The sequence below is a fragment of the Ursus americanus genome, chromosome 33 (genome assembly GCF_024610735.1).
Source record: "Ursus americanus isolate L20-20 chromosome 33, mUrsAme1.1.p, whole genome shotgun sequence".
NCBI lineage: Eukaryota > Metazoa > Chordata > Mammalia > Carnivora > Ursidae > Ursus > Ursus americanus.
Genome location: NC_142159.1, coordinates 19475023 through 19497486, shown reverse-complemented (window position 1 = coordinate 19497486; position 22464 = coordinate 19475023). Strand labels below are relative to the sequence as shown.

Genomic DNA, 22464 nt, shown 5'->3' with positions numbered 1-22464 from the left:
AGCTGGAATACATGTTACATGTTACATGTATTTGGATATCTTTACTTTGGGGACACAGTAAAAATATAGTGGAACAATTTCCTTGTCTTTAGTATTCTATAACTAGAGGTATTTTTAGACTTCAAACAAATTGACTCATCCTAGTCTTACATCATTGCTACATCGTTTCTTTTTTAGAGCCCAGCCAGTTTCTATGTAGAAACAGCTCTGGTTTTGAATGTTATTAATTTCGATATTTATTTTTGTGTTGGGCTTTTGTACATTTTAAAAAATAAAATTCAGTTATCTTGAGAAATAGCATTAAAAATTAATACAGAATGCTTGAAATGTTGTATTTTATTTCCTGAGGAGGATGCCTCTGGCAGATTAGAGGAAAACAGGGCTCAGTGCCAGGAAGAATGGTGCTGTTTGATTTGTGGAGGGCACCGTTTTCCAACTACCTTTCTTGTAGATTCTTGATTGCTCAGGCATTGTATTGTTTGGTGTGCTTATGAAGAGATTTCAGGCTTGATTTATGAGACACTTCTAATCCTGTGAGCACTCATGCTTGGGGAGATTTATATAGAAGTTATAAAGATAGTGGTAATGTGAAAGTTTTTCCAAATAGTCTTCTAAGTCTCACTTTCTCCTTACTTTGAAATTTTGCTTAAATTTAGAAAATGTTTGAAATAGTTCGTGAAAACTAGTATATGCAATTGGCGATGATATATTTCTGTTTTTACTTATAAGAATCTGTGGTGTTTGAGCTGTAGTTAACTAGTCCACAGTATTTAGAGTAAGCGTTGTGGGCTGCAAATACCTTAGGACGTATATTTATTAAAATTGGGCTCCTGAATTTCCTTATTGGATGCTTTGTAATAAATGTTGTTCAGACCCTTGAAACAGACCTCTAGTAGCCTGCTGAACAAGGAGACAAGATAAGGAAATATTTTTCTACAGTAAAATTTCTTTTTTTTTTTTTTTTTAAAGATTTTATTTATTCATTCGACAGAGATAGAGACAGCCAGCGAGAGAGGGAACACAAGCAGGGGGAGTGGGAGAGGAAGAAGCAGGCTCATAGCAGAGGAGCCTGATGCGGGGCTCGATCCCATAACGCCGGGATCACGCCCTGAGCCGAAGGCAGACGCTTAACCGCTGTGCCACCCAGGCACCCCTCTACAGTAAAATTTCTAACCTTTACTGCTATCTTTATTTTTATTTATTATTATTATTATTAATTATTTGCCTTAGAGCTACTCATATTTTGAGTGAAAATAACACACTGTTGGGGAAACCAGTTAGAATGTTTAATCATTTTATTAGAAACTATATAATTTTTGTGTGCTACCTAACTGGTTTTCGCTGTGTGGAAATAGGCTTTGCCGTGAAGAGATGTTCTCAGTATTATTTTACAGTATTACAATATTCAGATTTTCCCCGTACATGTGTCTGTGTCTGCCAGGTTGAAAACTGTAAACGTCTAAAAAAAAAAAAAAAAAACAACCCACAAAGGAATGTCTCTCTAAAATTCTAACTTAAATTTAGTGGATTCTTGGATTTAATTACTTAGGAGTTCATTTTGAATATAGAGATAAATTGAAATTTAGCATAAAGATTTGTATTGTATAAGGAACTGCTCCAGTTCTTACAGTTAAGGAATATTTGTGGGAAAATTCAAATGGGAAACACTATTGTTTGTCCTATAGTATGTTTTGGTGCTAGATTTTTAGTCCAGCATTAACCTTTAGAGTTATGTATGTCTTTCTGTGTTAAGTGCAGAGTTTGGCTTACTTGAGAATTTTGACAAATGGAATAAAGATTTTCTGATTATACCTTGTATTGACTTTGATTGTTACATTCCTATCATGTTTACACACAGTGTATGAAATTTTATGTGTAATACATTTATAGTTTTTTTGATTCTTAAAATTGATTTTTTTTTTAACCTTCACCTCATTTTATTCCTTTCATTTGAAAACTAGGGCATTTGTACTCTTCTTAAACATTATGTATGTTAGGGGTGCCTGGGTGGCTCAGTCGGTTAAGCCTCAGACTCTTGATTTTGGCTCACGGTTGTGAGATTGAGCCCCTTCATGCGGCTCTCTGCTCAGCTGGGAGTCCGCTGGATATTGTTTCCCTCTGCCCCATCTCTGCTCTTGCACGTGCCACCCTCTGTCCCTCCTCTCTCTCTCAAAGAAATAAATCTTTTTTTTTTTTTAAGATTTTATTTATTTATTTGACAGAGAGAGAGATAGCCAGCGAGAGAGGGAACACAAGCAGGAGGAGTGGGAGAGGAAGAACCAGGCTCACAGTGGAGCAGGGAGCCTGATGCGGGGCTCGATCCCAGGACCCTGGGATCATGCCCTGAGCCGAAGGCAGACGCTTAACGACTGAGCCACCCAGTCGCCCCTCAAATAAATAAATCTTTTAAAAATTTTTTTGTATTTTACAAAATGACATTTGGCATACAGTGATTTGTGTTTTTTATAAATCATTAAGTTGGTAGGGGTAAATTTTTTTGTCTCAAGCATTAATTTTTGAAAATTATGCTATTGTCTGCAGTAAAGCCTCTTTTGTATTCAAGATTCCTTAAAAATCACCTTGACTTTTTAAAAATTTTCTTTATTAAGATTTTTTTTTATTTGAGAGCATGCACACACAACGAGCAGGGTGGGGGTGCAGGGCAGAGGGAGAGGGTGAGGGGCAAGTAGACTCCCCATTGAGCTCAGAGCCCAAGGAGTGGCTTATTGCAGGGCTTGGTCCCAGGACCCCAAGATCATGACCGCAGAAGTCCGAGGCTTAATGGACTGAGCCACCCAGGCACCCTGCAGAGGAGTCTAACTTCCTCATTTCCATGTTGATAGATCATTTATGCTCATCACAACTTAGAAACTAAAGTAGCTGTTAGACTTGCTAGATACTTTAATGCATTAATAAAGATGCGTATGTATTACTGTTTTATAGTTTAAAAATTCTGTTTTGGAGAATTTTGAACATACACAAAAATAGAAAAATAGTAAGTGTATCCCATATACCCAGCGTTCAGCCCAAAAAGCCAGCAGTTGTGGCCTATCCTGCCTTATGAAGAAAATTAAAGCAAAGGAGGGGATAGAGAGTCATGGGGGTGGAAGGAATAAGTAAGGCCTTTTTGAAAAGGTGGTATTTGATACGCCAGAATGAAGGTCTGTCTACGCTTAGATCCACTTCTTTCTTACCTATGTTATTTTTCTCATTTAAATTAATCTTGGAATATAGTTCATGAATGGTACAAAGAATTCCCATATTCCCTTCATCCAGATTCTTCAGTTGTTAGCACTTTGTGACATTTGCTCCATTACCCTCTCTTGTCTTATTGTGACATGGTACCCTGTTACCCCTAAAGTCTCTAGTGTATACCTTCCCAAAACAAGGACGCCCTTGCATTGCACCTCATAGTCTTCCCAGCCAGGAAGTCAACACTGGTACAAGACTACTGCCCAGTCCATAGGCCCCATTCACATGATGCCAGCCATCCCATCAGTGTTCCTTTTTCCTTTTTTGGTCCAGAAGCTTAACCATGTATTGCTGTTGGTGGCTTTGTCTCATCATTCTGGAACACTTTCTCTGTCTTACCCTAATTCTCATGTGCCTGATAATCTTATAAAGCATAGGCTTTTTGGGGCACCTAGGTGGCTCGGTCAATTAAGCGTCTGCCTTCGGCTCGGGTCATGATCCTGGGGTCCTGGGGTCCAGCTCCAAGTCAGGCTCCTTGCTCAGCGGGGAATCTGCTTCTCCCTCTGCCTCTCACCCTGCTCATGCTCGCTCTCTCTCAAATAAATAAATAAAATCTTAAAAAAAAATGCATAGGCCTTTCCTTCTGCAGGATAACCCTCTACTTGAGTTTGTCCATTGTTACCTCATGACCAGATCAGGGCATGTATTCTTGGCAAGAATACCGCGGAAATGATTCTGTGCCCTTCTCACAGTAACATGTGAAGAGGCAAACAGTACGGATCCATGCCACCACAGGTGATGTCAGTTTAACTTTGCTCACCTAGTCAGGCTAATGTCTTTACTGTTTTCCCCTTTGTATTTGATTAGCATTTTATAGGAAGATATTTTAATATTACACTGATAGTCTTTCTTCTTTTATCGAGCCTATAGTCACCAGCCTTAGCAGTGATAACTCTTGCCTGTAAGTATAGTGCTGTGATTTCTTCTGTATTTAGTTTCCTGTAGGTAGTAACTTTATGTGTATGTGTATAATACTTATGGTTTCTACTTTTTTCAGTGAGTTTTGGTCCAAGGCTTATTTGATACCCAAATTGTCCTAGGTTTGGCCAGTGGGAGCTCCTTCAGTGACTGTAATCAGTCATTTCTCCAAGAAGTCCTGGTTCCTTTTAGTGTAGGATGGTATTTAGAAACCAACATCTGGATGCTTAGAGTAGCCATTACTACAGAGCTAAGAAGATGTGTGTTGTGTGTGTACCTGTGTGTGTGTGTGTGTGTGTGTATGTATATATGTATATATATTTTTTCATGTATCCACATTATCTGTACCTCTGTGTCCCATTTTTAAAAACATTCACTTATGTTCTAATACATGAGGATTCTTTCTAACCTCTCCATTTTTATATTTGTAAATGTTTTCTTAAACAGTGAGAAAACTGCTGCTATTCTCACTATATTTGCCCAGTCAGTTCTATTTGCCCGATCAGTTCTGTTCTCAGTGTAGCTAATGTCCAGACCACTCTGCTTCCCCCACCTCTGCCACCTCTGGGCATATCACCCCTGTTGCCTTTGTTTCCTATCTCCTCCCTCTCAACTACTTTCTTTGGAAACCAACATTTGAGGGTGAGGAACAGGAAAGGAAAGGAAGGTAGGACTGGAAGTGACTTGCATTTTTTGCCCTCAATATTTTCCTCTCCTAGGAGACAATTTGTGGATGAATACATTCACCTGTGTCTGGTTTAAAGCAGGTACAGAGGGTGCCTGGGTGGCTCAGTTGGTTAAGTGTCTGCCTTCGGCTCAGGTCATGATCCTAGAGTCCTGGGATCGAGTCCCACGTCCGGCTCCCTCTCCCTCTGCCTGCTGCTCCCCCTACTTGTGCTCTCTGTCAAATAAATAAAAATTTAAAAAAATCAGATATAGAACTACCTGACTCTTAAAATAGTAGTTTTGGTTCTAATCCACCACTGACTTGGTGATATGAGTGTAATCACTGGATCATTCTGAGCTTTATTATATGCTGAGTCATAGAGAAGAGGGGTTAGTGAGAAGGAAGTTTGTTTCTTAGGAATAATATTAGGAATCATTATTGCTTCATTGTATTTATTTGGTTGTCAGTCATTCACTTTATGTGGTATCTCAGCAAAATTTTGCCTTTGCCCTACCTTCCCCCAAACCTTACTGACCTTAACTTAAAAAAAAAAAATGAGTTATAATTGATATATACTTGAAACTAATAATGTTGTATAACATAATTTGATATTTGTATATATTTCAGTATGGCTACCATATAAGTCTAGTTAACACCTGTCACCATACATAGTCACAAAAATTTTTTTCTTGTTTTTAAATTTTTATTTTTTTATTTTTAAAATATTTATCTATTTGAGAGAGAAAGCATGAGCAGGGGGGAGGTGCAGAGGGAGAGGGAGAAGGCAGACTCCCTACTGAACAGGGAGCCCGACATGGGCCTTGATCCTGGGACCATGACCTGAGCTGAAGGTAGACTCTTAACTGACTGAGCCACCCAGGCGCCCTAATCTTTTTTTTTCTTCTGATGAGGACTTTTTTTTTTAAAGATTTATTTAGTTGAGAGAGAGAGACAGCAGGAGTGGGGGGAGTGGGAGAAGCAGATTCCCCATTGAGCAGGGAGCCCGACCCGGGACTTGATCCCAGCACCCTGGAATCATGACCTGAGCCAAAGGCAGACACTTTTACGCACTGAGCCATTCAGGCATCCCAAGATTTATTTTTTTAAGTAATCTCTACACCCAGTGTAGGGCTTGAACTTAGAACCCCAAGATCAAGTGTCTCAGATTGCACCTACTAAGCCAGCCAGGCGCCCCTGTGTTGAGGTCTTTTAAGATTTATTTTCTTAGCAACTTTCAAGTAAGCAATATAGTATTGTTAGCTGTAGTTACTATGCGGTAACTACTATATAGTAACTACTATGTAGTTACTACTCATTATATTCCTATGACTAGTTTATAACTAGAAGTTTGTACCTTTGGACCACCCCCTTTCTTTTACTCATTTCACCCATTTCACCCTTCTACTCACTGCCCCCCCCCCACCTGTTCTCTCTATCTATGAGCTTGTAGTTTTTGTTGTTGTTTTTAAGATTCTATGTAGAAGTGAAATCATATGGTATTTGTTTTTCTCTGACTTCATTTAGGATAATGCCCTCAAGGTCCGTCCATGTTGACTCAGATAGCAAGACTTCCTTCTTTTTTATGGCTGTTTAGTACTCCATTGTGTATATACACACTACATTGTCTTTACCCGTTCATCAGTCCCTGGACACTTAGGTTGTTTCCATGTCTTGGGTGTTGTAAATTATACTGCAGTGAACATGGGGATGCACATATCTTTTCAAGTTAGTGTTTTCATTTTCTCTAGATAAATACTCAGAAGTGAATTGTTGGATCATATGGTAGTTCTGTTTTTAAAGTTTTGAGGAGCTTCCATACTGTTTTCTGAAGTGGCTGCACTCAACTTTCTTTTTTTCCTCCCTCTGTATACTCTTGGTCCCTATCCAACAGGTTCCTAATGAGTTAAGACCCTTATTCTTTGGCACAAGCCCTGGAATGCTGGAGTTCGTACAATTTGTATTATTTTGAAGTAGATTCCAGACATTTTATCCATAAATATTTCAATATTTATGTCTAGAAGATCAGGATTGTTTAAAGAGATATATTCCTATTTCATATATCCAGTCAGTATTCAGGTTTATAATTGAGTGTGTGTGTGTGTTTTAAGAATTTTTTTTTTTAAACTCAGGCTCTATTTTAGGTACACCAGTTATAATTGGTGATATGTAATTCTTTAAAAATTTTATTGAAAAAGCTAAAAAAAAGTTGGGGGAGACACCTGGCTGGCTCAGTTGGTAGAGCATGACTGGAGTTGTGTGTTTAAGCCCTAATAAATGAAAAAAAAATTACTGAGGTCTAATTTACATACAGTAAAATGTACTTATTTTAAGTGTAAAGTTTGTTGAATTTTGAGAAATGGTAGGCATAGTTGTAACCACCACCACTGTCCCAGTCGAGATACCACAGTTTATTTACTTATCGATGAACATTTTGACTACTGAGGTCTTTTAATCTGTAGATTTTAATCTCTCTCTCTCCTTACAACTTAGTTTGTTGCAAACCAGGTTGATTGTTCTGTAGAGTTTCTCACTGTGTGAATTTTGCTGATAACATTTCTTGTTCATGGGGCGCCTGAGTGGCTCAGTCAGTTGGGCATGTGACTCTATCTTGGCTCAGGTTATGATCTCAGGGTCGTGGGATAGAGCCCTGAGTTGGGCTCCAGGCTGGGTGTGGAGCCTGCTGGGGTTCTTTCTCTCCCTTTACCCCTCCCCACTCTCTCTCTTAAAAAAAAAATTCTTTTCCTGCGGTATATGTTAATATCACGTTTCGTCCTTTGATTTTTTTTTTTAAGATTTTATTTATTTGACAGAGAGGGTGCACAAGTAGGGGGAGCAGCAGGAAGAGGGAGAAGCAGGCTCCCCAGTGAGCAGGGAGCCCAATGAGGGGCTTGATCCCAGGATCCTGGGATCATGACCCAAGCCGAAGGCAGCTGCTTAACCGACTGAGCCACCCAGGCACCCCTGTCCTCTGATTTTTGTATGAGTGGAACCATTTTATTTAATTTAATTTTTTTATTTTTTATTATTTTTTTAAAGATTTTATTTATTTATTTATTTGACAGAGACAGCCAGCGAGAGAGGGAACACAAGCAGGGGGAGTGGGAGAGGAAGAAGCAGGGTCCTAGGGGAGGAGCCTGATGTGGGTCTCGATCCCAGAACGCTGGGATCACACCCTGAGCCGGAGGCAGACGCTTAACGACTGCGCCACCCAGGCGCCCCTGGGTTTGTTTTTTTTTTTTTTTTTTTAAGAATTTATTTATTTATTTGACACAGAGAGCAAGAGAGCACAATCAGGGGGAACAGTAGAGGGAGAGGGAGAAGCAGGCTCCTGCCAATCAGGGAGCCCCGATGTGGGGCTCGATCCTAGGACCCTGGGATCATGACCTGAGCCAAAAGCAGATGCTTAACCATCTGAACCACCCAGGTGTCCCTGGATGGAGCCATTTAAAAGTATTTTGATAATTGTATTTCAATATAATTGGTTTTCTTTGTAATCTTGTTCATTTTATTTTATTAATATCATTCTGAAGAGGGGTTTGTAGATTTCACCAGACTGTCAGCCCAGTCCAGGGCATGAAAAGGTTAAGAACCATTAATAGTAGCAGCATAGTTAAGTACTGATTTTAACTTTGACGTAGAAAGGTTGAAGTGAAAAAGTTGAAATCACCAAAAATCTTTGACTAGAAAATAAAACAAAGGTAGTGTCAAATGAATAGATTGATTCCCGCCCCTCCTCTTTTTTTACTCATTGTACTCTTAGTGATTGGAACTGCTAGTTTTTTTCCCTGGTTTTTTTTGTTTTGTTTTTCAGTTTTTGCATTCTCCTCCTCTTACATTTAGTCTTATCCTAGAAATCTTGGACTCTATATTTCTAAGGTTACTCCTTTTAGTCAGCTTGAATTCTTTCAATGGCATGAATTTCAAGCACATCCATAGATAGAATTAAATGTCATACTAGATGCTGACGACTACTTTTTTTTTTTTAAGTAGGCTCCATCCCCAGTGTGGAGTCCAGTGCAGGGTTTCAGCTCATGACCCTGAGATCAAGACCTGAGCTGAGCTCAGTTGGGCACTTAACTGACTGAGCCACCCAGGCGCCCCTGGGCCATGCTTTAATCAGAGAAAACAAGATTTGCGAAAATCTCAAGTTTATAGAGAACTCTTAAAATTCAGTTAATATGTGATGCTGCCCATAAAATAAGATGCTTTAACTCTACAGTAACACATTTATTACCTAAAGTGGGTGCATTTAATTTCTCCCAGAAACCAAGTGAGTTGGGTTATAAGATTCCTAGGGTCTTTGCAGTTTAAGAAATCTTGTTATAGTAGTTGTTCTTATAAGACATAAAAGTCACTGGAATGCTATAATTTTTTTAAAAGTATGTATTAATATTCAGTTGGATTATAAAAGAGTTTAATATGTAGAAATACTGTTTTAGGCATCATACAAAACATTGGTGTATCAGCTACTTTGAAATGAATCATTCTTCTAACGAGCTATGTTCTTCAGTAGAAAGTGGCCTTTCTGAGTCAAGACTTTAAGTGGTACTTGTAAAGTTTTAAATAGTTTTAAATTATGTTGCAGTTAATTTTTTAAAATGGTGTATATGTTTTGTTACATGTAAAGTGTATAAAGATATACTCTAGTTTTTCTTACACTCACACCTCTCTATTTTTCTTGTGAGGTAACCCTTTCCACAGTGGTTTTTGACACAGATCATCCTTTTTAGCATGTATTTGCTTTGTCATTCTAAAAGTAGATGTATAAAAGGAACTTTCATCACAGCTTTGGGTCTCACAGGGTTATGACATTTAGTTTCCCTTGTGTTGTTGTTATAGGAAATTTTGTTTTAAAAATGTTTTTCTGGGGTGCCTGGGTAGCGCAGTCGTTAAAGCGTCTGCCTTCGGCTCAGGGCGTGATCCTGGCGTTCCGGGATCGGGTCCCGCATCGGGCTCCTCCGCTGGGAGCTTGCTTCTTCCTCTCCCACTCCCCCTGCTGTGTTCCCTCTCTCGCTGGCTGTCTCTCTGTCACATAAATAAATCTTTTAAAAAAAAAATGTTTCTCTGAGTGTTTTTTCCTGAATGTTTTATTCTTAAAATATTTTTTGTTTGTAGAAAAAGCTTTTTAGTTCTAGAGATTATAACTAATCAGATTAAAATGCTGACTGCGGAAGTTTGCTTTTTAATAAAATGATTGGCATAGAGAGTAGTGACTTTTTTAAAAAAGATTTTATTTATTCATTTGATAGAAAGATGAACACAAGCAGGGGAAATGGCAGGCAGAGGGAGAGGGAGAAGCAGGCTCCCGGCTGAGCCACCCAGGCTCCCCTAGTGACTTTTTTTTTTTTTTAAAGATTTTGTTTATTTATTTTAGAGAGAGCTCGAACATGAGGAGGGGAGGGGCAGAGGGACAAGCAGACTCCGTGCTAAGCATGGAGCCCCGCACAGGACTTGATCCCATGACCCTGATACCTACCACCTGAGTCGAAATCCAGAGGCTCACGCCTAACCGACCGAGCCACCCAGGTGCCCTGTGACTTATTTTTAATTGAGTGGGGTTAATTCCATGCCAAGGTTCTTTATTGGGAAGGGTGTTTACTTAAAAGTTTATAAAACATTGGAATTGAGTGAAAAAAATCCAAACACCTTTTAAGATTGAGGAGTGATAAAGAACCCATTTCCTAAATCTAGGAGTAGAGGTAGTCTTCAAAGATTTTACAGAAAAACTCATACTGGAGTATGAAAAGAATATGGAATTTATGTACATTACAAAAAGGTGGGATCATGTTTTTGTCTTCTGTTTTATCTTAACAACTATATAGTATTAAATAAGGATAAAAGTCATTAGTCAAGGGAAGTATTAGAGGTATTCACAAGTTTTCCAAAGTCATTGTTTAAATTATCATTTTACTGGGGTGCCTGGATGGCTCAGTCGTTAAGCGTCTGCCTATGGCTCAGAGTCCTGGAATCGAGCCCCACATCTGGCTCCATGCTTCGCTGGGAGCCTGCTTCTTCCCCTCCCACTCCCCCTGCTTGTGTTGCCTCTCTTGGTGGCTGTCTCTCTCCCTGTCAAATAAATAAATAAAATCTTAAAAAAATAAATCATTTTACTGAGAAGTAAGTTATATGGTTAAAAATGAATTTCTTGGGGGCACCTGGGTGACTTAGTTAAGCATCTGTCTTTGGCTTAGGTCATGATCTTAGGGTCCTGGGATGGGGGGCTGCCATTGGCTTACTGCTCAGCCAGGAGACTGCTTCTGCCTCTCTCTCTGTCCCTCCCCCTGCTCCTTCTCTCTCCTTCTCTCACTTTCTCTCTGAAAGAAATAAATAAAATCTTTAAAAAAATGTATTTCTTCTCAGCAGTTTTAAGTAATGGTTCTGGTAGGAATCACGTTTTCAAAGAGCCCTTTGTATTCATACTAGGGACTCTTGATGTTGATTTTTGCTGACTATTACTTGTTCTCCTGGCTTCTGCTACTTCAGCTTTGTTCTCTCCAGTCTTCCCTTTTTTTGATCGGCTTGCCTTACTCCTTTTTTCTTCATCTGCTTTATCTACTGTCATACTTTAAGAAATGGATAATCACGATCATTTGCATTCTATTGACAATTATACTTGAACTTTTCCCGAAAAGTACTGTGTAAATCAGACACAATTTATGAAGTTATTCATGAATTATTGTGAGAACAAATGTTAACTTAGTGGTCATCATATTCCTGTACTATATATTTTGATTCTTGCAGTACAGACTCATCTCTCCTATTCTCTAGAGAAGTACTTTATGAAGATTGGCTAAAATATCCAGTCTTCCCATTTGATCTCACCAGTAGGATCTAAAGATTATAGAATATTTGCAATTTTTTCTCATAATTGAATAATCTTTCAGAGGTTTACATATCAGTTGAGCACTATCCTTTTGTTAAAAATTAATTAAAAATTTTTTTCGAGTAAATCCTGTGTCCAACATGTGGTTTGAACTCAGGACCCTGAGATCAAGAGTCATAAGCTGTACTGACTGAGCCAGCCAGGCACCCCCCAAATTAATTTTACTTAGTAAATAGTTTCTCATTAGATTGGTGTAAAATAATGCATATGTGTGTATATATTTCTTTTCACTGAGGTAATGATGCCTATTAATAGTTTGAAGAATTTTGTCATTTGAGGCTTTACTGAAAACATTGCTTTTTCTCAAGAGTTGGTCATCAAATTTTCATGTACAGGATTCTAGGCATTCACCATGGATTTGATAAACAGATGAGTATAGTTTTGTTGGTTGAATTAATAAGCTTATCGTCAGTCTTCAGGTTTTCTTAAACCCCTTGAAGTAGAACCAGTTATAGCTCTTCATATTAAAAAAGTAATCTATTATGTTCATAGCAGCATTATTCACAATAGCCAAAACATGGAAGCAGCCAGTGTTATGACCCATGAATGGATAAACAGAATGTGCTTATTAAATTTGTGATAAACAGAATACATACAATGGAATATTACTCAGCCTTAGAAAGGAAGGAAATTCTGACTCAAGCTACAACATGGATGAACCTTGAAGAAATTGTGCTGAGTGAGGGAATTTCACATCTCTGTGGATTCCCTGTATGTATGCCTGTTAAATTTGATCTTTTCCTGTTTTAAAAAAAATACGCTGGGGCGCCTGGTTGGCTTAGTCAGTTAAGTGTCCAACTTCTCAGCTCGGGTCTTGATCTCAGGGTCCTGGGTAGAAGCCCTGCATTAGACTCCAGGCTGAGTGGGAAGCCTACTTTAAAAATAAAAACTAAACAAATAAAATTATGCTAAGTGAAATAAGGCAAGTCCCCAAAGGCCAAGTATTGTATTATTCTACTTAATAGCAGGTACTTAGAGCAGTCAGATTCATATAGGCAGGAAGTGAAATAGTGGTGGTTTTGGTTTTTGACAGTTATAAGCAGTGTAGCAGTAAGCAGTCTTATATACTGTTTGCAGATACCTGCAGTTGAACATGCGTAATCAATCCCTGTGAATGGTATTTCTAGGGATATGTACTTAATTCTTAATCAGTACTATCAAATTGTCTTCCTAAGAGGTTTTTCTGATTTATACTCCTGCAGAGAGTGTTACGAAAGTGTCTATTATCTTAGGCTAGTACCTAGGTATTATTAAAATTTGGGGTTTTGTGTTATGTTAACTTTTTTAAAATTTAGATCAAAATTTTGAGTGAAATTGAGCAGCTTTTTTGAGTGTATTTCTTTTGTTTACTATTTGTGTGTATGTGCATATTTTATTTATTTATTTTAAAGATTTTGTTTTTAAGTAATCTCAACACCCAATGTGGGGCTCAAGCCCACAACCCTGAGATCAAGAGTCACATGCTCCACCAGCTGAGCCAACCAGGCACCCCCTGTGTGTATGTGCATATTTTATTTTATTTTAATTAATTTTTTAAAAGATTTTATTAGAGAGCAAGTTGGGCACCAAGTGGGAGGAGGGGCAGAGGGAGAGGGGGAAGCAGACTCCCCACTGACTGGAGAGCCTGACGTGGGACTCCATACCAGAACCCTTAGATCCTGACCTGAGCCAAAGTCAGCCACTTGACTGACTGAGCCACCCAATCGCCCCGGTATGTGTATATTTTAAAAGAACTTCATATTCAGATTTTTGCCTGTTTTTTGTTTGGGCCTATTTTTCCCTTGATTTGTCAGAATTGTTTGTATATTTCAGAAAACATTTATCTCATGTGTTACAAGTATTTTTTCCTATTTATCTTTTGACTGTTTTGTTATTCAGGAGCTATACTTTTTTGTGGTTTATGTGGTCTTTTTTTTTTTTCCTGGGGGTCACACAGAACTGTTCAAATTACAACTTTATTGAATTTGCAGAAGCATTCTATTACTATAGTAATACGTTTTAAAAAATCACATAACGGGGCACCTGGGTGGCTCAGCCGTTTAAGTGTCTGCCATCTGCTCAGGTCGTGATCCTGGAGTCCCAGGATCAAGCCCCACATTGGTCTCTCTGCTCAGCAGGGGGTCTGCTTCCGCCTCTTACTCTTCACTCTCCCTCTGTGCTCGCTGTCTCTCTCTCAAATAAATGAATAAAATCTTTTTTAAAAAACCACATAGCACTTAGTAGGTACATGTATACGTGTATATTCCAGAAGACAAATAACAAATAGAATTTATGTGCTCTTTTTCTTTATGATTTAGACATTTTACCTCATGAGTTGAATCTTTTCTAGACCCAAGGTTATATAACAAATTAATATATATATAGATAGATATATAGATAGATATATGTATCTATCTATATATAGAGATAGATAGATATTTTTGGCAGAGAGAGAACGCAAATGGGCAAACTGTTACAAATCATTTCTCCTCTTGTCTTTTTCCACTCCTCCCCCTATCCCTCCAAGTAGAGAAACATCTCTCAGGGTATTAGCTTTTTGTCCAATGAGACTAGGGCTGTGTGGTTGACTGCCTTTGCTGGCTTTAGGGATTCTTAGTCTGTCTTTTGCCATATTTAGTAATCTTTAGTAATTATTTGTACTTAAGCAAAAGATACTGTGATTAAAAGAGGAATATATTAATTACTTAAAAATAGTTTATAAATCTACTTTATATATAAATTTATTTCATAGCTTATTCTATATTGTGTTTTATCACGATAAAAAATTTTTGACCTGTGATTATGTAAGAAAAATGTGGCCGTCTTTAATTTATTTAATTATTCATTTTATTTTAAAGAGTTATTTATTTGAGAGAGTGAGAGGGGAAGGGCAGAGGGAGAGAAAGAGAGAATCCCAAGTGGACTCTGCAGCCTGACGCAGGGTTTGATCTCATGACCCTGAGATCAAGACCCAAGCAGAAACCAAGAGTCCGGCTCAACCGACTGTGCCAGCCAGGCGCCGCCTGGGCAGCTCTAGTTTAAATGCTGTTATAACATATAAAGTCGCTAAGGATTCTGCCTTTTGGTCTGCTGAAAGTATTTCTAGTCACTGGTGTAGGATGTAAAATAAAGGTCTGTCATAAGAGGGGGAACCAGCCTTTTGGTCTAAATATAAGGTCAGATGGGTTGAGTTATGTATTAGTAATTCCTTCGTAAAAAGTTACTGCTATAAAAAGGTAAAATAAGTGTTGATGTTCCTGCATTATTTCAGATAGTTTGGTACTTGTAATGGATATACTCATGACCTAACTGTCTAACTTTTGAAAGAGGAATGATTTTGAATCTTTTAATAATGTAAAAAACAAACACAAACATTTCTTGTCTTTACTATTATAGGTAGCCCAACCAAGCTTTAATATTTATCTCTTAGGCCTTTTTTTCATTTGCTCTTCACTTTCTTTCTATCCATGCTTATTGGTCATTTACTTTTGAATACGGTACGTCTTGGCCATTATGGGATGGAAGGGTGGTAACGTGGGAAATGCACAAAGCCATTGGTAGTTTGGTCAAATATGTAATGTTTAGAAAGCGATACATTGTGTTTTACAGAGTAGATGTGTAGGTTAATTGCATGCCTCTTCAAAAAGGCTGATATTCTCCCTATGTACAATCCTATAACTCTTACCTGGAATAGCGGGACAACATGGAAGCTTTAGAAGGGATCTCTTTACTTGAAAATGGAGCAGTAATGTTATAATCATAAAAGGCTCAGATGTAGTATTTTAACTCTAGGAGTTAACTGGGCAGAGAAGGGGTAGATGTAGAATTTGAGTGTATTGTCTAAGCAGAGTGGACTATTGTTGTTTCAAAAATGACTTGGGGAGAGGCGCCTGGGCGGCTCAGTTGGTTAAGCATTTGACTCTTGATTTTGACTTGATTTTGCCTCGGGTCATGATCTCAGGGTTTTGAGATTCGGCTCCACACTGGGCATGGAGCCTGCTTAAGATTCTCTCCCTTTACTTTTATGCCCCGCCCCTTTCTCTCCCCCTCCCTCTCTTAAAAAAAAAAATGACTTGGGGAGGATTGTTTTCCAAAGTAGGCGGCCTTTTGTGAAAAGCAAGTACTGTATGTGGCTGTTCTTTACTATTGCTTATTAGTTGAAAAAACTAGGATTAAAATTAATCATTGCATTTTTATTGAAAACCCAGACAATAATGGTTGAGTGCAGTGCCTTCTGGAAAGAAGGGGTATTGAGAGCTATGTCTATATTGAGGGGTATGTCTTTAGCTTTATGTCATGGTGTTGCTTTGGAAATTATAGAGTAAGTTTCTTGTGGAGTCGATAAAAACAGTTTAGAATAGGACTGCTCTTCACCCATCAGGAATCTAAATTGTAATTAAATTCCCTGAGATTAGGGATCTTTGCTTTTTTCCTTGATATGCAGCAGGTGCCTAGAACAGTGCCTGTTAAAAATCATATAATTAATAATTGAATTAGGATCAGATGCTAGTCTCTTAAACTCATGCTTTTCCTCTACTGTGTCAACATTGCTTTCCAGTGTGAACTCTGAGGCCATTAATTCACTGAAATTATATTCTTCAAGGAACTGCTAAGTACTATCAGTGCTTATTACAAAAATTGTCCATTGTGTGGTATTTTTTTTAAGATTTTTTTTTTTTTAATATTCTTTACACCCAACATGGGGCTCAAACCCACAACCTCGAAATCAGGAGTCACAAGCTCCACCAAACGAACCAGCTAGGCACCCCTAAATTGTCTGTTGAAAGGAGACCAAACATTTTATCAAACCTGGCATTATTTTGGGTATTTTTTTTATTTTAATTTTTAATTTTTTAAAAAGATTTTATTTATTTGACAGAGACAGAGAGCAAGAGAGGGAACATAGGCAGGGGGAGCTGGAGAGGGAGAAGCAGGCTCCCCGCTGAGCAGAGAGCCTGATGCGGGGCTGGATCCCAGGACCTTGGTATTATGACCTGAGCCGAAGGCAGATGCTTAACGACTGAGCCACCCAGGTGCCCCTTTAATTTTTATTTTAAGTAGGCTCCACACCCAACATGAAGCTTGAACTCAGGAAGAGTTGAATGCTGTACCGACTGAACCAGCCAGGCACCCTTATCTTGGATAGTTTTTAAATTGATTCTTAAAAACTTAGAGTACAGGCACCTGGGTGGCTCAGTCGTTAAGCGTCTGCCTTCGGCTCAGGGTGTATCCCAGGGTCCTGGGATTGAGCCCTGCATCAGGTCCCTGCTTTGCTGGGAGCCTGCTTCTTCCTCTCCCACTCCCCCTGCTTGTGTTCCCTCTCTTGCTGGCTGTCTCTCTGTCAAATAAATAAAATCTTAAAAAAAATTTTTTTAAAAACTTAGAATACAGTGTATGTTGATCAATTTAATATTTTTTAACGTTGAACGTTTTGACCAAACAGAAACCAATTTAGTATTGCTTTTTGACTGTGTTTTTGAAGACAAATCTATTAAATAGTTACATATTGCAGCTTATAGCAGTCGAACACAATTTCTCCGCTTTATGTTCTCATTTATTTTAAACTTAGGTTCTCTTAATTTTTGAGAAATTATAAATGAGTTAACTAAATCACATAACCAGTGACCAGGTAATTTTAGAAACTGATATTTTCTGTGTATTACTGGAAAATATTCCATAGGTTCTCTGAAAACCTGTATCTAAGGCTTGATGTTGTTGAAAAGGAAATACTACTTAATTGTGGTTTGATTCTTTTTAAACTAGTAAATGTCAGATAAATGTTTCATCTTGAATACTTGAGGAATACTTGAAAACTGTAGGAAATGTGTTATTTTGGAAAGAGTAGACAAAATCAGAACATCACCGTTACCAGCTGAGTTTTCATGGATATGAAAAGTGAGCCACTGCTTTGATTTTTTTTTTTAAATTTGGGAGTTTCCAGTCTTCTCAGTATACAAGAGTAACATAGAGTTGTAATACCTGATCAGGTTATCCTTTGTTGAATTGAAAGATAAATTTATGTCTGGTTTCCAAAGTGTGCTCTCCTTATGTAAAAATTACAGAGATGGTGAGCCCATCATTCTGAGGAAGGAGCGTGATTTGACTTTATTTTACACCCATAATCTATGCATTGGTTATTCGGTAATTAATAATTCATAGTATTGTATTTAACTCTTTGTTATTCAGGACATAAGCTTAAACATTTGTTTTCTCTTTATTATTCTTTGGCTAACTGACTCTTTGATGGGAAGTTGCTTCTGTTTGCTGCCTCCCTCTTTTTTTTTTTTTTTTTAATTTATTTTAGAGAGCACAAATGCGTGCAGGCATGGGGAGGGGAGGGACAGAGGGAGATGAAGAGAGTCTCAGGCAGACTCCCTTCTGAGTGTGGAGCCCTACTCGGGGCTCGATTCCATGATCCTGAGATCATGACTTGAGCTGAAATCAAGAGTCAGATGCTTAACTGACTGAGCTATCCTTTTTTTTTTTTAATAGAAAAACCTATGCAACCTTCCACGTAGTGATAAAGTTTGTAGGTGTGGTAAAATATGCATAACATTTATTTTAACCTTTTTTAGGTATGCAGTTCAGTGGTGTTAAGTGCATTCATGGTGTTATATATAACCATCACCACTGTCTATTTCTAGAATTTTTTCAGCCCATACAGAAATTCTATACCCATTAAGCGATAACTCCCCCATTTCCCTCTTGTCTCTGTTCCTCCTAATCTCTATTCTACTTTCTGTCTCTATGAATTTGCTTATTCTAGATACCTCATATAAGTGGAATTATAGACTAATTATGCTTCTTTGTCTGGCTTATTTCATTTAGGGTTATATTTTAAATTTTTATCCATGTTGTGGCATGTATCAAAACTTCCTTTCTTATTATGCCTTAATATACTATCCCATTATATGTATATTTCACATTTTGTTTATTCATTCATTGGTAGACACTTGGGTTGTTTCCATCTTTCAGCTGTTGTGAATAATGCTGCAGTGAACCTTGGTGTACATATATCTATTTGAGCCCCAGTTTTTACTTCTTAAGGAGTGGAATAGCTGGGTCCTTTGGTAATTCTATGTTAACTTCTTGAGAAAATGTCAAACTTCTCCACAGTGGCTGCACGATTTTAGAGTTAAACTAGATCTGCACTTGATTTCAAATTTTTCTGCATTCTTGTCAACACTTACTCTTTTCATCCTTTTTTTTTTTTTTTTTTTTGGCCTTAAGTAGTCATCCTAGTGGGTGTGGAGTAGTATCTCATTGTGGTTTTGATATGCATTTCCTTAATGACTAATAATTTTGAGCATATTTTCCTGGGTTTATCTGCCATCTGTGTATCTTCTTTGTTGAAGTGTTTTGCCTGTTTAAAAAAATGGGTTGAATTATAAGATTTCTTGTACTCTAGATACAAATCCTTTGTCAGGATTTGTCAGGAAGGTATTGTTTAATTTTTGTATGGAAAGAAAAAACCATTCCAATTACTAACAAATTTTTTTTTCCAAATTAAAAGGATCCTTTCATTATTCTGTATCAACAAATAATTTTGTTACTTCTAGTTCAGTTGCCTAATGAAACAGAATTTTAGGATTATGTTTCCCTTGTGAGAGGTAATAACTTAAATCACACTAGAGGATGGAAAGAGAAAAGTTCTGCTTTCTGATAATGTCAGCTCCAGGAGAAGTGTAAAATTATGATTTTGGGTTGTCAGCAAATAAGAATGCTATATTTAAAATTGCTGTGCCTTCCTTTCTAAAATGCCAGATTGTAAGTACATAAAGCATAGCTAACTCCTAATGAAATTCATAGAATTTTCATGACTTTTAAAATTCCAAATCATATTTCTTACATATATCTTCCAAATACAAAAGGTGCCCTAAAATTTTTCTTTGTAGACATATCAAGCATTTTTTTTGGAATGCAAATGGGAACATATGGTCTGTCAAAAGATTTTCTCAAATTTATTAATTTTTCTGAAAAACAATTTTAAGTATACCTAAATTATAAGTTTTAATAGTTTTAACCTCTTGAAAAAAATTAAATAGCAGAAAACTGCATTAAAAAATTGGACTGTTAGGGCACCTGGGTGGTTCAGTTTGGTTAAGTGTCTGCCTTCTGCTCAGGTCGTGATCTCAGGGTACTAGGATTGAGCCCCGCATCAGGCTCCCTGCTCAGTGCGGGGAGCCTGCTTCTCCTTCTCCCGCTGCTGCTGCCCCTGCTTGTGCGCTTGCACTCTCTCTCTCTCTCTGTCAAATAAAAAAATCTTTAAAAAAATCAGACTGTCCCTTTAGGGGCACCTGGGTGGCTCAGTCGGTTAAGTGTCTGACTTTGGCTCAGGTCATGATCTCAGGGTCCTGGGATTGAGTCCTGTGGTGGGCTCTGTGCTCAGCAGGGAGTCTCCTCCCTCTGCCCCTCCCCCAGCTCCTGCTTTCTCTCTCTCTCTCTCTCTCTCTCTCTCTCTCATAAATAAAATCTTTAAAAAAATTAGACTGTCACTTCAAATGGACACACAAAATAATGGATTTATTTTACCTTCAAGTAAAGATTGTGGAATCATCTCATTTTTTTCATTAAGATCATTTTCACTTAATGAGTTAAATTAAAATGAAATCTGTAAAGTAGCTGTTATAATTTTTACTTATACATCTTTAAAGATTTCTAAGTAACATTGAATGACCTTATGTTTAGTAACCTTTTTTAGAATGTAAAAATTCCTTAGACTTCTGAGAGATTCATTTCAGCTGTGTTCTTAGAAGGTGAAAAGTAATTTAGTAAATATTATATTTAAGAAGTGAGAGTATAAAATGGTTAAAACATTTGTTAATTTGGGGGGACCGGGCTGGCTCGGTTGGTATGAGCATGTGACTCTAGATCTCAGGGCTCATGATTTCAAGCCCCACATTGGGTATAGAGTTTACTTTAAAAACTTTTTGTAAATTTTTGCCCCAAGAAAGTAAAATGTGAGTGTAAAAGCCATCTTAAGTGTCACTTTGCAACTCCTCCCACATACATAGATAATGTAAATTGTCTAAAAATAAGAAACATATTTTCAAAAACTGTTCTTAGAAAATTATTGTTATGTAACAATAATATTGGTTTTATTTTTTTCCAGATATGGCCGCGTGGAAAGTGTCAAAATTCTCCCCAAAAGGGGATCTGAAGGAGGAGTGGCTGCCTTTGTGGATTTTGTGGACATCAAAAGTGCACAGAAAGCTCACAACTCCGTCAACAAAATGGGAGATAGAGACCTACGCACGGATTATAATGAACCAGGCACCATTCCGAGTGCTGCTCGGGGATTGGATGATACAGTTTCCATAGCATCTCGTAGTAGAGAGGTTTCTGGGTTCAGAGGAGGTGGTGGAGGGCCTGCTTATGGCCCCCCACCATCACTTCATGCACGAGAAGGACGTTATGAGCGGAGACTTGATGGGTAAGTTCCAAGGTTTCTGTAGGCAGGTATTTTGTATTTGATATGGTGAGAAACAGAAACTCATATTTAGGGGCCCCAGATGGATTTAAAGTTTTGGGCTTTCTCAATGTTTCCTATTTTGGGTTGGAAACGGAAGTGATTTCTATCCCAGTGGCTGGTATCTTGTGGAATCGTAGAGGATATTTCCTGCAGCTGGTTGGATATCTACTCCTGAGATGTAAAATGGTGGAAGATTTTGTATGGCAGTATCATTTTTGGAGTTACCTGTCTTCTAGAATTAATTATTCATTCTCTTGGATAATCTGAAGGCCTTCCTTGGATATATCTCTGCTATCTGATGGAGCTATTTGGCTACAGATTTTGTGGTTGTACTATTACGGAATATTTCTGGAATATTAGAGCCTACAGATTCTTTTAGAAGTTGATATCTGCTTCTCAGTTTTCACTGCACAAAGTGTACAAACAAATTGGATTGTCACAAAAACCCTAGCAGACCGTAATGATTCAACCGCTTGGATTCTACAAACAATACTTTAATCTGGAAATCTGTACTTGGATGAAGAAGAGTGAAGGCAATGTTTGATTTTTTCCATTTTGGATCTACACAGTTTCCATGTTGGAATTATACTCCTTGATGGAATGGGGGAAAATTGAGATGATGAATGTTTCTAAATCCTGGAATATAGCCATTCTTTTCTAATTGCTGGAATGTATGGAATGTCATGCAGTCAAGATTCCATTAGCCCAGGGGAAGAGGATTACTATTTTGTTTCTTAAGCAAGTTGCTGTCTAATTAAAGGTACTTTAGCCTTGAACACATGGTGACGATCAGTTGTGGATACAGCAATCAAAATTGACTGTGCTGGATGGCTACAAAGGTGAACTAATGGGGAGCAACTGTTCCTTCCTCATTTGGTGGAATCGTAGAGGATATTTCCTCTTCTGTCAGCTGCCTGATTCCTACTTAGGGCTGGAAATTTTTATGAATGTGGATGAATTTATAATTGTCTACTATCTCAAGAAAGAAGTCTGGGGGTTTGAGAGTTACAGTTTGTCTGGGACTGCTTGCTTCCAGTGGAATTATTTTATCTGGTCACTAAGATTTTTTTTCCTTGTGGTTCATCTAAATATCATTTGACACCCTTGCCCATTAAGAAGGTGGATTACCCCCATAAGAGGGGCCAAAATTGGGGAAGTTATGTTCACAATTCTCTCCCTAGATTTAATTGGGATTATAGGTCGTGTTTCCACACTTGGAAAAGGTTGGTATGTCCTGACCTGTGTATATTAGCCCCTCTCCTAACCCAAGTCAAACTCTTTTTTTCCCCCACT

At 37.9% G+C, this 22464-nt stretch overlaps 1 protein-coding gene across 2 annotated transcripts in view; it reads left to right on the top strand.

Annotated features, from left to right (window-relative positions):
* Positions 1 to 22464, top strand: part of SPEN (spen family transcriptional repressor) — an 89261-nt gene that overhangs the window by 4129 nt on the left and 62668 nt on the right. For both annotated transcript variants that reach the window (XM_045774702.2, XM_045774701.2), the window contains exon 2: positions 20812 to 21132. In XM_045774702.2, the coding sequence (XP_045630658.2) occupies positions 20812 to 21132 (321 nt within the window). The remainder of the gene's footprint in view (positions 1 to 20811; positions 21133 to 22464) is intronic.